At 43.0% G+C, this 16,182-nt stretch overlaps 1 protein-coding gene across 1 annotated transcript in view; it reads right to left on the bottom strand.

Moving 5' to 3' along the window:
- lrmda (leucine rich melanocyte differentiation associated) overlaps positions 1-16,182 on the bottom strand; it is a 283,091-nt gene that overhangs the window by 79,228 nt on the left and 187,681 nt on the right. Inside the window, exon 5 of the mRNA XM_072676901.1 lies at positions 14,133-14,259. Coding sequence (XP_072533002.1) covers positions 14,133-14,259 — 127 coding nt within the window. The remainder of the gene's footprint in view (positions 1-14,132; positions 14,260-16,182) is intronic.

The raw sequence follows: 16,182 nt of genomic DNA, 5'->3' as shown, positions 1-16,182 counted from the left end.
ACCTCAAACAAGGCTGCTGATTGATGCTGCCAGTTGGCAGACAAACAGGGTGGATGCGATGTCTATTGTGCTACCAGCTGCCTGCCGTGTCCCCATGCCAATATCAGGTGATATTCCGCTGAAACAATATTTTAGCCCGTGTCACGGCTCGCGGTCACAGTCGCTACTTTTTTCTTCCTCAAAAAAAGCTTCCAGAACGGGACGTTCTTTCCAGGTCAGCCAGTTGCCAGTTTGCATTTCAGTGGCTGGCTGGCTGGCAGCAGCTGATCTGGAGCCTGGCCCTGTCTGGCCCGAGCAGGACAGGATAGAAACACCTGCTTCAGAGAAAAGGCGCTCTACCCCTCTCATCCTCCTTTCTGTCAAAAAACACAGCGGTGCTGCCGTGCCCCCTGCTCCCAGCCCAGCGTCCTGAGCCCGCAGATCAAATGCAACACCCTGCACGGGCGGACAGCGAGGAAACACATCCTGCACAAGACAAAAGCCGTCCTGTGTTTGGGCAGAGGCAACATGGGCTTCAGATAACAACACACTGGACACAAAGAGATCCTTACACTATCAGGGGTCGGGAGGAGGGAAAAAAATGCAGGAAAAAGGAAGTGTCATCATTTCACCTCATGACTTTACATCAGTCTGAAATAATGTGTCAGATAGAAGGAAACTTACAGGCTGGATCATGTATTCATGTCTGAATATTAACACGGCTGAATTAGTTCTGGTAATACTTTAATCCCGACTATTAGGCCATGCCTGTATTATTCAAGAGCCAACATTTATATGGCTGAAATTCTCCCTTCCAGTCCAGCCCCGAATTAAAATGTCTGTGCTTTATGGCGCTCTGGACCCATTTCAAGCGTTTAAATATGTGACAACCTTATTCAGGGCAGAGGAGCCATGAATCTGTCAACTTGCTGCCCGGTGCCAGCTTCGCGAAGGTCACATGCTGGATATTAATAGCCGGCCACTAATGTCAGAAGTCACGGCCGTCTGCAGCACCTATGCGGTGTACAGTTAATTAAAAAACAAGATGAAGCCCATTCCGTCGGTTAACAAGGTAAACCTTCCTCTCTGGTTACAGATGTCCAACAGGGGCAATTTATTATCCGTGCCGCTACAGGGAAATCCAAGCAATGACACAAACTATGTGCATATGAGTCCAATCTAAATATAAGGCAGCCTAAACGGCATTTAACACTACGTGCTCCTCATAAAGCCAGAGGCCCAAAGCCTCATAGAGGCTAAGCCAACCCAGCTAGCTAGCTGTGTTAGCAAACAAGGAGCAATGGCTTTTACTGTTGTTGATCAGCAATGTAGTACAGAGATTCTGCCTCTCTCTCTCTCTCTCTCTCTCTCTCTCTCTCTCTCCCTTTCTCTCTATGCCAATTGAGGGATGAACAGAGTGTGAGTGTCACTTGACCCAACTGGCCTGCGGGTGACCGCAGAGGCACCAAGGCTAGCAAGAGGCCTGTCTTCTGACGGATCTGAGCCTCTAGCCTTTCACACACTGAATGGGGAGAACGAGCCTTTCTCTCCCACTCTCTCTCTCTCTCTCTCTCTTTCTCTCATTCAGACCAGTGAGGAGGGCTGCTAAATTAGGAATTCAGATTAAATAATGAGGGGGCAGGGTTGACTCTCACAACCCAAAATACTCTCACACCTGAGATAGTGTTTGAAGGAACAGATACTAGCATGTAACAAATCACAGAACTTGTAGAAATTGAGAGTTATTAGTATAAAAAATTTAGAAAATATAACTTGGGAAATAAAAACCTTGAATAAAGATGACATTTAGTGTAAAAAGCAGACATTTAATAGAGTTTAAGTGATTCCCACTTTGTTGCAGCTACTAGGCTGTTGCTAATTAGTCACTAGAGTAAACCTTTTTGGTAGGTGCATGCTATGGTGCGTATTTGTTATTAGTGTATTTGTATTAACTTTCGCATGCCCCATTCATTCATATGGAAAAATACAAATTCATAATCCATTGCTATGCAGAAACTGCATGTCTGATCTAAAAGCTGTAAACAAGTCCATATCAGACAATCAAATCCTTTTGCATTGTACAACCTCAGCATTAATCCAAGGGGCAAGAATGAATATGAACTGGTATGATTTTTATTAACAGTGGATGGCACTTGCTTGCCAAATCCACTTAGTCCTGATTGCATTAATAACATATTTATACAGCATTGTATGACTGCATGCATCACAGTATACTGCATCAACATCTCTGAGACTGCACTTTTCTGACTAGCGATTGAAAGATTAGCACCAACAGAACTTCTTTTGAGAAATCATTTATATTGAATTACACCATGCTTTTGTTTTCCACGGTCATAACTGACATGTCTAAGGGTTGATTCCCAAGCCTGACCATGTCACATATTTTACTATCCTCTACCATCCCTCTTGATTAGCACTACAGACGATGATGTCAGCCTGTTAATGAGTTGTCAGGCTACAGGCAGGGAGGACATAAAGCTTTAATGCATTGCTCTGGTCCAGTTAATCTCCTGTGGGCCCTGCTTGTTTGTTCTCTGATGGAGAAGTCAAACTGATCTGAAACCCGGCCCCTTCACCCCTCCTGTGGGCGTACAGCCCTAGGCTGAGGTGTCAGCTCTACCTGTTAGGGCAGGCTTTCCCTACATGACCCTCCGCTAGGCCTATCGCACATACATTATACATCCGCATGAGTCCTGAGGAGAGAGGTGTGTGTGTGGGGGGGTGAATAAAAGAAGAGTGAGAAGGTAAACAGACATGGAGAGATGTTATTACAGTCTGTGTCAAGCTCTAATCATGTCCCACATGGTGATGTGGCTTTACTCGCCCGAGTTTCTCATTAATCATCCCCGGTTCCGTCACTCGAACATCCATGGCTAAGCCCATCTCTCCAGCCTGAGTCTTCACTACAACTGCAGCAGCCTGTTTATTTACTGCTGCATCTGTTAATAGCCAATAGATTCATTGCAAATAAAAGTCAGCACTGTCACACTGCTAAACAGTCTTGTTCGATTCCTTGTCCCGTAAATGGTGAAATATTAATTGACTAATACAATTCCGTAACAGGAACTGTTGGGGTGTGTGTACACTGTGGATGCAGCACTGAAAGTGACTGACTTTTCACTTTTTTAGCTACATCTAAATTGCTCCTGACATCTCGGAACGCTCGACGATATATGGATGGGACAATGGCAGGGGACGTGCTGCCACTCGCTCCAAAAATAAAAAAATAAATAATATAAAAAAATAAATAAAACCTGTCTAAATAAATGTATGCTCATGTTTGGAGCATTACACTTAACAGTTAGATTAAAAGAATTTCTTAAATCCGAATCTCGTGCTGTCAACAGCTGTGACTCCCCCCTGCTATCTTAACATAACAGGGGGTCAAAAGAATGTGAAGGTTATTCTCGCTTGAATCAAAATAAATAACGCTCAAGAGGGCTTCTCCCTGTCGCATGGTGTCTTAATGATGCAAAGTTAACACACACAAAATAACAGTGTTGACAGCCTCAGAAATAATTGACCAATATGTTGCAAGCTGAGATACAGTGGGCTGAGAATCCAATCCTGCAGCTGACAAGATGCATTGAGCATGCCACTAAATTCTGCATTATACACAAAGCAGTGGCAGGTCAGGAAGCTGACTCCTGCAGGCCATTATGTGATGCCATCAATGAGGCTAAATTACCTGCCTCTCCACAATATGCTCCAGTTAACTAATTTCCTGACAGCTCACCGTCTCTCAAGAAAAGCACCAAATCCACTAGCTGTCAGCTGTGTGATGGACTAGTCCTCTTCTTTATTTTTTAATGCCTTTTTCTTTTTTAGATGACACCACTCCCATATGCCTTTTCAACAGGAATTGTTAGGAGGTCTATTATTGCAAATTCACAAAGAAAAACCAATAAAGGTTATAAGCAACAGAAAATGTTAATATATAGTCACGGTCAGCACAAAACCATGTACCTTTCTTCTGTATTTTTTAACCATTTAAAAATGTCACCTGACATTTCATGACAAGTGGAACAAGAGACTAGACTATGATCGACTATAATCACAATTACCCACGGCTATTATAATAATAAACCATGCTCCAGTCTAATTCGTCCACAGATGCAGAGCTTTGTGTTCCTCTCTTGAAAAAAACTGGCAGAAAAGCCAACCAAAAAAGTTTCACCTCCACAATAAGGCCAGATGAAGCGAATGTGCAGGTAGACAAAGTCTAGCCTTCTCCTGCCTGAAACAGAGCTGGCAGTGACAGCAGCCCACATCACAATAGAGCTGTCGCTGTGAAGACTTCCTTAAAGCTAGACCACATTACCAAACAATGCCTTCCTACGAAAAAGACACCCACTAAGGAGCAGAACACTGTCTGCTTAAAGTTCACAATGCCGTGCCAGCGTCTGTCTGCTGTTTGCTGTTTCTCTCTCTCTTTTCTCCTCCGTAGCACGTCTTGTGTTCTTTTTACCGAGGTGGGCTATCATCGTCTCAGGAATGACAGTAGGTGGAAACGCTATCTTTCATTACATACAGTATAAATAGTGTAATCTATCAGGCCTGTCAATCAGAATGATTGATTACAGGCTGTCAACGAGGAGAGTGACATATTAGAAAAGTTTTGTTAACAATGCCTATTGCAAGTGGGGCCTGCCACAGAGGCGAGTGATTAATGTGTTGTCAGGCTGTAATCCCACACCGCTGGCTAATGAGGCAAGAATTTATCATCTTTACAGAGTGGCAGATGTCAGAAGGAAAGGAATCCAAGTGCTGGAAACAATATACTTTTTCTTACCGGCCCTGATGTGTCTGACAAGCTTTACAAACCACAAAGAGGCCTTGTGTAAGCACCGACTTGAATAGACAACTTTGCTTTTGGCATCCTGCTTGAATTCAGCGAGTCAACAACTATTGCTCTAAGCAAAGGGTTCCCTTAAGTTCAGTCCACTCCTTTTATCGGACCAGTGTTTGACTTACACTACAAGGAGCTTTTCAAAATGTCTACCGACAGTGAAATGTATTGATTAGGTTTCATTATTTCAATTCCCTCTTTGAATAAGCAAAAATAAAAATAAAAATACAGAAATGAACTACTTTAACTGTAAGCTTCTTTATGTGGACCCATGTTTTATATTCTAACCCTAATACACTATTAAAAAGGGGTCCACGGCAACTATATGGCACTAAAAACAATAGTTCTACACTATATAATGTACACTGCATTATAAGTTACCAAATAATTAGCCACTGAATAATAAGAATAAGAAGAATAATAGCTGCCAGTTAAGGGTAAAAAAACCCTACATAGAGCCCACACTGAAATCTGATACACTAGTTGTCACATATTATACACATATAAGTAAGACATAAAGACATGTAAGTACTTACCTACCAATGAAAAATATATGTATGATCCATATATTATACATGCCCAATATATGATACATATATTGGGCATATACATATACAACATAAACATATACAACTACTACATACATGTGATATATATCTGAAAATATATGCCCAATACTATATGTGCATATATGGTCATATTTCAAATGGGAGAACAGCTCATGCCTTTCTGAGGGTGTACAGTGGGTTGAGGTTGAGGTTGGTTGTTTTCAGTAGCACTAGCAGGGAGCAGTAAAGGAGTGGGCTTGTTTGGGTATGGTTGGTTTGGGTAATGGAGTCCCTGCTGGCCCACTGGCTCCAGCACCCCCGGAGGTCCGGCGACTTAACGCCCCCACAGGGAGCCTCTGACACAGAGTGAGAAAAGCTTGGAGACCCCCCGGGAAAGAATACTACTCAATCTCTGTCACGGACAGTTTCTCATCAGCCAAACACTGCATATGCTTAGTGCTGATCATTAGGATTCCAAACACCAAAATCACATAAATATGTGGTTTACTTAACAGTTCAGTGAGAATGAGATCGGCTTCACTTTGCCATATGACCTTGATCCATGTTCTAACCTTACATTTCAAAGACGTTTTGGAAAACTTCGGCTATAGCTCTTTAGTCATGTACTCGGAATCGTTTAAACAAAAAGGACCGAACATAAAGCAGACTGTTCCCTCGTTGATGCACATATCTATCCCTCCCTCTCCATTTCCCTCTCTGAGGTCAGATATATCCTTATCCTTGAGCGGATTGACTGGGAGATAAATTTCTATCAGCATCCCCTCACGCTAATGAAACCCAAATTAAGTGTTACAATGGTAACAGAGGCGATGCGGGCCCATTTGCATGTGTATATAAATCATGATGACACAATTAGCGTTATGTGATACAATCAGATGCAGGATTACTTTAAATATGCCTAATGATCTGGCTCCATCTAAACTACGGCTCTGGCACGGTCCCGAGCAACGCAGCACACATACACACACACACACTGAAGCCTTTCAGAATAAGCCATCTGTGTTTAATTAGGCTGGCAGCATCTTACAATCATCAGAGGAAAACTGAAAAGTTAAACTGTAATTAAACTATGAGAACTGGCGCGGCGGGACGTGCTTGTCTGTGCCTCTGTAATTGCAAAAACATCACTGAGTAAGTATTGTAACTGAAGCGAAACAGCAACTCACTTAGCATTAGTGTAACGCGGGGTCGTCCAGCCCTGGTCCAGGAGGGCCTCGGTCCAGCACAGTTTGGTGGTTTGCTTGCTCAAACCCACCTGATTCATCTCACCAGTTAATTATCAGGCTTATTAGGTGTGTCAGAGCAGGGAAATCAGCAAACTGTGCTGGACTGAGACCCTCTAGGACTGGAACTGGACACCCTGGTTAAATGAACCTGTGTACTATGGCATTAAAGGGAGGCTGTTGCCAAAAGTCAACAGTCTAGACTTTTGAGCATTTGAAACTTTACATCAGCATATGCTAGAGTTAAGCTGTTTACTTTATTTACTCAGCAAATGTAATTACATAATTGTATGTTTGATTATATTTTAGTTATGCAATAAATTACGTTTACATTCAACTTATCTTGTCTGTAACAGCTGCTAAACACACCTTTTCTGCTTATTCTGATGTCAAGTAATGACAAAATCCACATTTCCTTTAGTATAAAATGTACATTAACAGTTGTTGATACAGCGCTATTTGAGTATACAGGAGCCAGAGCAGAACCATCAAATCAGGACCAGGAAGAGCACAGCGTCTCATAATAATTTAGCAACAGTTCTGCTCTTTAGTCTTTAGCTTAGTAACCAACCCATGTTAGCGCTGCGGTAGCGATGTTGTACGATCCTGGTAGCGGACTTAAGTACACTAAACTTCATTATGTTACAGCGCATTAAATGTCCTCTTCACCACATTAATGATCAACCTACTCAAAGAACGATAAAATTGAACAACCTATTCTACAACTATTCTTGTCGACCCCATATCTTGCGGCACGATGCTGGTGCAAATATGGAGCCAATCAGTGCATCCCTACGTCAGTAAGCCCTCCCATTGAACGTTCCAGTGGTCCCAAGTATGGCTCCTTCGTGCTCCTGCAATGGAAAAAAGGCCCTATTTCACTCTTCATATAAATTCGTCATTTTTATTATGTAATGAACACATAACTATTTTACTGTTATAAAATGGGAAGACGCAGACTTGACTTGATTTCTTCATGTCTAAACCCAAGTTTAACAATATGAAAAAAATCAATTGTCATTTCTCATCTGAAACAATTACACAAAAGAAAGGAACGAAAGACAGCAAAAGTCCTGAACCATCCCCTCTCACTTTCCATTAAGCAATGCAAATGGGAAACATCATCCTGGCTGTTCAAACAGAGCTCCTCAAAAACATCTGCTTGTTTTCAAGTTGAAATATGCAACGTACCACTTGTGTAATAAGAGTGACGTGACACTGAGGTCACCCGCCCATATCTTTCTGCTTTGTACTAGCCCATAAATCAATCGTGCTGCTATTACTAACAATTAACTGTGCTTTAAAGTTTTACAGTCTGTTTATGATGTGCAATGTCATCTGATTTATGTGGACACTGTGAGTCACTGGCTTCTAATTGCGAGTGTTTTCGTGGGCCTTGCCCTTGCGGCGACCTCCAGAGCTCCAGCTGCCAGAGCAGTTTCAGCAGCTTCCAAACACTGCACTGCTGGACACCAGATCTGTCCCAAAGCCCGTCCCTCAGGACAGATGGAGGGAAAAGCCCAGGCTGTCCTTAGCCCTCTCAGACACGTGGAGGAGACAGCGTCCTCCTGGCTTTCCAGCAAAGGAAATAACAGCACGGTGAGGGGGATGTTTCTCGGGGCTGTAGATAGCCTGGGCTTGTGGGAGTAAAAAGGAGGTATGATAGCATGGTATTGGGTCTTTGGAGTGATGTCACAGAACTGCCTTTGGTCTCAACTGAACATTTCAGGGGACGGTTCTTGATAAACTTAATGGAAACACCAAATAAGGTTCTTCTATGGCATCAGTGCAAATAACCTTTATTTAGAAGAGTGTGCCATAATATTATCTTTCTGTCCTTCCTGTTAAATTCATTTTTGTTTGAGACTCCCGGCCTAATGCGCTGCCGCTATAGCCCAGGGGTCGTGAGTTCAAATCCCGAACCACAATTGGCAGTGCTCTCTCCTGGTGGGTAGCTCTCTTCCCTCATCACTCTGAAAAGCCATGTTGGCTGGCACAGGCATCAATGTGGCAGTTTGAAAAGAGGCGGTGGCTGGTGTCGCATGTATCGGAGGAGACGTGTTAAGTGTCAGGAGCATTGCTAGTACTATAGGGAGGTTTGAATGGGTGGGTGAATTAGCAGTACCAAAAAATGTCCACGTATCCAGTCTACACCTCCTTAGCCTGTCCCATTCATTCCCATGCAGTAACAAAAACGCCCCCGGTGCAGTTTTGAGAAATAAGGAGAGGCTGGAAAAGTTTTTTTTGGCACATAAAACCATGCAAATGTCACAAGTAAAGTTCAGGGTGAACATGCAACAGAAAAATGTAGAATATGGGCACTTAAAGCGTGTATTTGGGTCTTCAGAGGTTTGAGATTTTTGTTTATCTACTTCATCCCAGCCACATAACTCTTACCATATTATTCAAAACACTAAGTGCAGCCTAATTGTCTATACGTGCTGAAGATCCTAGACACAGAAATGTGGAATTTAAGCAGGGCTCTTTTAGTCCAGTAAACATACCACTACTGAAATTAACACCAGTTTTACTGGTCTGCGGCGGTTCATCATGTCATAAAAACAAACCACTTTATCTCTTATTCTGTCCATGAATAATCTCAGCACAAACAGGATCTATTCTGTCACATGCTACTTTCAGCTTCGCATAACAAATATAGCTTAATCTGTCCGCAGAAAATGGTAATAAACTTCTGCTTCCAAGCAATCTATTCGCTCGAACTGCACTTCCCATTGAGAATGATATTTTTATAGCTGTCTCTGAGGAAAGATTTATCCCATAAAATGATTCTGCAAACACACTGAAGGCGCAGTGCCACTGAGCTCTATAGCCCCCTGTTTATTATGTTTGAACGCTTCAGGGAACTCATAATTCTCAAGCAAGGAGATGAATATGGCGACACTCTTTACAGCCTACACATGAAAGATTACAAAAAGAGAGAAAGGGAAATTTTCCACTCAACTTGGGAGAGCAATCAGTTGGCATCCAACAGGCCATTTTCAGGTGGTCTGTCTTTGGTTGGTGCTGTCGTTTTTGCCGTCTTGATACGGACTCCTCTGGTGAGAGGCAGATTAATATAAAAAATGCACAGAGGAGATCCACTTCATAACTTTCCTGGCTCTGCCAGCATGGATTACTAAGAGCGGGCTCTGTGTGACAAGAACTGATGGGACCTCAGTCCTGGCTCCAAATACTCCAGTTGGGCCGTCTGCTTTTCATTACCCATGAGGAGGATGTGGGAGAAATCGCGTATCCCTATGAGAAAATCAAGTCGAAACGCTTCATCCAAGCATAATCTAGCTGACATTTCAGAACCATTATACTCTTACGTAGCTACCAAACATTATTTTGTTAGGGGAGTTGGAGCAGTTACTTCATCCTCTGTAAAAACGTGTTTTTAAGATGCTGATATCAGTGAAACATTCGTAAGGGCAGGACCCTGAGTGGTTGATGGCTGCAGGAAAAGCGTTTGTACAGGTTGCCAAAGCGTTGTCAAAGTGTTTTGATAGACATGGCTTGTTAAAGTGCAGGCCTCGGCGACGTTATGAGAGGTTCGCAGTACTTCTGAGGAAGCCGGAGAAGCAGCCCACATACGACCACATGTATTTTTCCGAAAGCTGCCCAGTGACTCGATGTGGTTTCACGCCATCGCATTCCATGACCTCTGAGTCCTCTAAGAGAATTATCACATTATGGCATTCCTGCACGCCCAATTTCCCCAAAATACAGCTCAAGGCTTTCCACTTTCCTTCTCTTAACTGTGGCTTTTTGGGAAGGCGAAAAAAAAAAGAGAAGAAAAATCCTAAATAGCCCTTTTGAATTCCCTTGTTTACTGCAGGTACTTGTTTAAACCCTCTTTGTGCTGCTCAGATCACTCCCTCTCACCACTCAAGAAATCCAATAAAACACATTCCCAATTACGCTGTCCTCATAACTGCAGCTTGCAAAATGACCTTCCTCCTTTCCAACACGCGGCAGCCATGCACAGACACCCGACAACAACAGCGAGACAGCTTATTTTCTACCACTTACATTAATATATAGTTTTAGGGCCATTGGTGCATGCTGGAAGGGAAAATCAATGCAGAAGCAAAAAGGATTTGCAACAGGCTATAATAAATGTCTCCTTGAGCTAAATTGCACAGATGCTAAATATTTCATTACATTCGAGAAATTGCGACATCACTTAAAAACAGGAGACTTCTGTCAAGGCGAAAAGAAAGTATCAATAATGGTTTAATTACAATAAAAGCTCTTTCTGTGGAGCGATCCGCTCTATCTGGATACAATTTGAGAGTCTTGGAGAAGGTCAAAATGCTCAAAAGATATGGTATTCATATTGTATTAGAGCGCGCTGAAGTTTGATGAGAACCATGTGGCGTAGCATGAGCGTAATGCTATAATGTCATGATTGAAAAGCAGCTTAAATCGCGGTCACACTCCATTCTAATGTGATCCAAAGCTTTCAGAAGTTCATCAGGGCCTTGAAACATTACGATTAACCATTTTGGACGACATGCAAAGAAGATCCAGATCCAGTGTATGATCTAATTCTGCAGTTTTAACAAACACATTCTGCACACGAAATGCATATTGCACTCTAAAGGTGCTTATTTGAGTGATGGCATAGAAGAACCACATTTGGTTTCATAAAGAACCATTTTTGTGGATTTGGTCTTCAAAAAAAGGCCTTCACTTGATGTACAGGTTCTTCACCCTGACACGTCTCTATTACAAAATGGTTCTTTATAGACGCAAAAGTGGTTCTTCTATGGCATCCCTCAAAGAACCCTTTTAAGCCCCTTTATTTTTAGGAGTGTATGTGTTTGATCACACATAAAGGACAATCTGAAAGTGTAATGTGACAGGATTGCACAGAGCTACAAAAAGTCAGAGGCCTGGCATCTGTGTTTCTCATTTTCCATATAAAGTATTAAACTGCATGTTTATGTATTATAAAAACAAAGTATTACTTTCATTTAAAAAAAATCAAGTTTGCTGTAATGTTCCAGATGCGCATTTACTTTTCTAAGTCAACTCATATATAAAAAAAAAAATCGAGGGACGATAAAAAAATCTATTTAAAAGACACGCTTCTTCTACACAGAGGCATCGCTTGCTCTCTGCCTGAGCCTGCTGTTCTCTCAGCTGAAGCTGAATAGGGGGGAAGTTTGTGAAAATGAGAGCACTAATTACAGGCTGCTGTAACATTGTTAAAGCTCGGCATGTCTTTAAATGTAAGACACCCCACTGGATGAAACATAAAAGCAAACACAAATAACTAATTATGCCATCATCTTCCACCGGCCGCGCTCAGCGCTAGCTTGTCTCCGGCGCTTGTTAATTGGTGACCTGCACTATTGGTCAGCAGACAATCGGCGCGATGATGAAGCCAATTAGAGCCGGAGAGTACACATGCCCCACAGAGCTTGTTGTGGCTGCCACATCATGTCTCATCTAACTCAAAACAAACGCTGGGGAAGCTCTGGCATGACAGCTGTGGCACGGGACGTTCCAGCGTGGCCAACGTTCTCCCTCTCCCTTCTCAAAAAACGGAAAAATGCCCTCAACAAAGGCTGCTATTGTGCAGGGCTACCGCGCCTCCACAGCGTTAAACCAGAGTTTAATCTATTTAAGTGTGGGGCACGGCCCAGAGGCCAGGCACTCTCTTCTTCTAGTATCTGCTTTCCCTTAGGTGGGTTATAAAAATGGCTTTAAACAAAAACGTGGCCTGCTCCTTTAAGCAGATTTACAGTTCCGCTGCGTTTCAAGTGTATTACTTTATTTATTTGATTATTGGCTCCCTGCAATACTCCATAATAATTCATACATTTAAAATCCTGTCTGCGTGTCCAGGACGGGGGGCTTTGATTTATCGGAGCCGAGTGGTTGCACAACACTTCTCTCCCTATTTTGCGACTACCAGGGCTCGTTCCAAACTCCAAACATGCCAGAATGAGGTTAACTAATCACACTTGCTTGGCTTTCTTCTTGTTTGCCACTTTAATGCTAAATCAAATGAGTGACTTCTGCATCCTGATAACAGACAATACACCGCTCCTCTCACTTTGGCTGGGTGTCTGCGCTGACGAGCACTCTGTTCCTTTTCCTCGCACTTTTCTGATACAGTGTGTTGACTCGCATGAGCAGTGCCTGTCATGAGGCTGCTTTGTTCTTGCCATGCTACAACCATATTTACCTCTCAAATCCGGCGCAGCGCTCTGGGGATGGTGCAACGATGAAGCCTCGCTCAACCACCACATCAATATTTTATGACTGTACAATTACATGAAATCAAATCTTAGTGAAGCTATTCATTTATAAGTCCTGCAGGAGGAGGGAGGAGAGCAGAGGAGAAGAAAGAAGAGAGGGGGAGAGAGTGGAGGGTAATGAAAGGATCCCAAAAAGAGAAAGGGGGGAAAAAACAAGAATGTGAAGAGGAGAAAGTGAGCGTGCCTCTCCCGAAAACAAGCGAGAGAGGAATAATTGCATGTGCAGTGGGTAATTAAGCGACTGGGAGCGGCGTGTGTACGTGAGCTGTCGCTGCGATCTCCACCGCTGTCACACACAGCCGCGCAAGGCCGAGCGGACAGCCGCTGTCCACTTTGATCTGGGCTCATGCATACGGAATGAGGTCAGCCTGCTCTCCTTAAAGAGACCCTCCCCTGAACGAGGCGAGTGGGACGGGTAGGGCCCGTCTTCAAAGGGCCGCGCGCAAGCAGCTGCGTAAAGCGCTCTGACAATTAAACGCGGACAAACAATAAGGTGGACCAGGGAGGGGTGTGAATTAGATTATAGTGCCCAGCGTGCTCTAATTCTTACACTCATCCACACAGACAGGCACAGAGGGGGCTTACAAATGTAAATGTAAGTGTAAAACACTTACTGGGGCAGTTACATAGAGTAAAGGCACTTAATCATCTTCTGAATTACATGCTGACGCAAACCTGAAGTTATCATCTGGGGTTCTAGAGGTCTGTGGGTTCAAATCCTACCTTATTTATTGTAAACACTACTTTGAGAAGCCCTTCTGAACAGTTCTGAGTAAGCGGAAATGTATGCAGACGTTTCAAATAAAATATTGGCTTCTTTTGCAATATTGATTAACCATCGTACTTGGTATGAAGAGCAGGTTTTGCCTGAATAATGATTTTCCAAAGTCTTTTAAAAGCACATACACTCCATAAAGAACCATGTGTGTAATAGGGACGTGTAAATGTGAAGAACCTTTCTATTAATAAAGAACGTTGACATCAGGTTGTTTATGGAACCAAAAGAGGTTCTTCTAAGGCTAATCGCTCAAAGAACCATTTGTAGCACATTTGTTTTAAAGAGTGTAGTGGAGATTGTGATCCTAATCTGTGCAGAAATCAAACAGTAGCAGATTGTGAAAGATCTATCAAAACTTGTATGTCTGCTTACATTTGCCATAACATGATACGCAGCAAAGTGTTCTAACTGTAATGACAACTGAAATCGGCAGAGGCAGACCTGCTCGCCCTTGGGCTTGACCACCTTCATGAACGCTCCACGGGCCTCGGCCTCCAGCTGCTCTCTCTGAGTCACTTTCCTGCTGTCCAGAAATTTCAGATTCTTCAGCTTATGCAACACAAAGTACCTGCAACAGGAACATAAGCAGATGGTATTAGACATGATTTCATGGGTCCACATTCTAGTCACTTGGCTAACTGGGCAGTGTTCAGCATTAACTTCAGGAGGACCTTAGATAGAAACCATACCACTCACACACTTATAGAAAAGCCCTGAAAAAAACAACATCAGCTGTATATGTGTGAGAGACGCTGATGCCCATTTGACATGCCAACGGAATTAACTGTGTAAACTTGCTTACTTAGTGTTAGCTTAATAGCAGTGCTATTTGTACATAGATAATCACCTTCAAAGTGGATAAAAATAAGGACAACATATAAATAGATTGGAAAAATAAAATACATAGACCTCATCTGCCAAGCTGTCATTTCTGGGACATCACAGATGTCTTTTTAAGCTTTCACGCACTCTCTATCTTTCATTCAGAGGGAGAAAATGACATGAGATAATAGCACGAATACGGAGATGACAACAGATTCTTTCACAGGCTGACTGGAATGGAGGAAGCAGCATGTCAAGATTAAGCTTCAGAGAGGGAGAGAGAGGGAGAGAGAGAGGGAGAGAGAGAGAGGGAGAGAGTAAGTGGAGGGTGTGAACAGATGTGTATATGGGCAGCGACAGATCCCCAACTGAGCTCTCATGCACAAGCCAGTGACAAATTGATGATGATGACAATGATGAAGGAAGATAGCAAACCTGTGCTACATGTTCACTAGTGATGGATCACAGAGAATAGAATTTCAGATTGATCCTATTAAGATAAGCTTGGATCAAAACTCTGTATAGCTACAAATATTGCTCAAGTATATCAAAGGCACCATGAAACCAAGTGTAAAGATGTATATACGTGACGGGGGCGGTGGTAGCCGTTGCTGCACTTCCTGTTTTTTTTGGTGAGAATTTAACATTGTTTTATTGCACACAAGTGGAAACAGCTTACCATGAATTCTTCATTAGTTACTAAGGAGCTCCGCAGTCGCAGTAAGTTTTATTCACCATTATTCATTCCCAAACAAACGTAATGACAGCCGCTGCTTATGGGACATATGCAGGTGTTTCCTGATTACTCAGAAATGGTCTGTGGTGTTCAAACAGATGGCTGGTGCTGGGCTTCGGCAACGGTTTAAAGCACCCCAGGCCAAACTGCCCTGCAACTTTTGATCTTCAAAAACACACACAGATTTAAAGTCTAGATAAACATCGGCAATGCAAAGAGGCTACGCATAATGAGGCCGGAGTGCTGCTGTACTCAGCCTTTACTGCAAACGGCTGTCAATGCCACTGCGGCTGCCACCATCGTGGCCGCTGCAAAAAAATCCAAAAATCAGAAACACCTCAAGCCCCTGCAGTAAACAATGACGAATGAGCTGAGCGGCTGCCGTGGAATACAGCCGTGTGTACTCACAGCCGCTCGTTTCATTAGACTAATTGAAAAATCTGAACAGGGTGCACTGTATTTCACCCTGCTACTCTACTATGGGCTGGGTTTCTTCTCTTTTGTGTTTGTTCCTTTCTCAGGGCACACTTGGAAATGTGTGTAGCCCAAGGCCAGTCCCGCCATGACCTGAGCACTGCCTAACCTTGTCAGACATGAAATCTGCATCATGCTCAAACTGATGTATTACTTTGTGACACATTATGAATATTACATCACAAATCCGCCGTCGCTGTCAGTCACTGGGAGAATGGCCTTCCCCAGCACTAAGTGAAGCATGGGAGGCATTGCAAGTGAGTGGCGCCTTTTAGGTTCATCTGTATGGTAAATGATTCATACTGAACACAGTGTCAGGAAAAATGCACTTAGTGCTAAGATAGACAAAAGAATGCATTTTTCCCCGCCGCTCTCTCTCTCTCTCTCTCTCTCTCTCTCTCTCTCTCTTACTCTCTCCAGCTGACAGGGTTTCATGTTGAAAACCTGACAAATGGTGGT

The sequence above is a fragment of the Salminus brasiliensis genome, chromosome 4 (assembly GCF_030463535.1).
Source record: "Salminus brasiliensis chromosome 4, fSalBra1.hap2, whole genome shotgun sequence".
NCBI lineage: Eukaryota > Metazoa > Chordata > Actinopteri > Characiformes > Bryconidae > Salminus > Salminus brasiliensis.
This window is presented reverse-complemented; position numbering and strand designations above follow the sequence as displayed.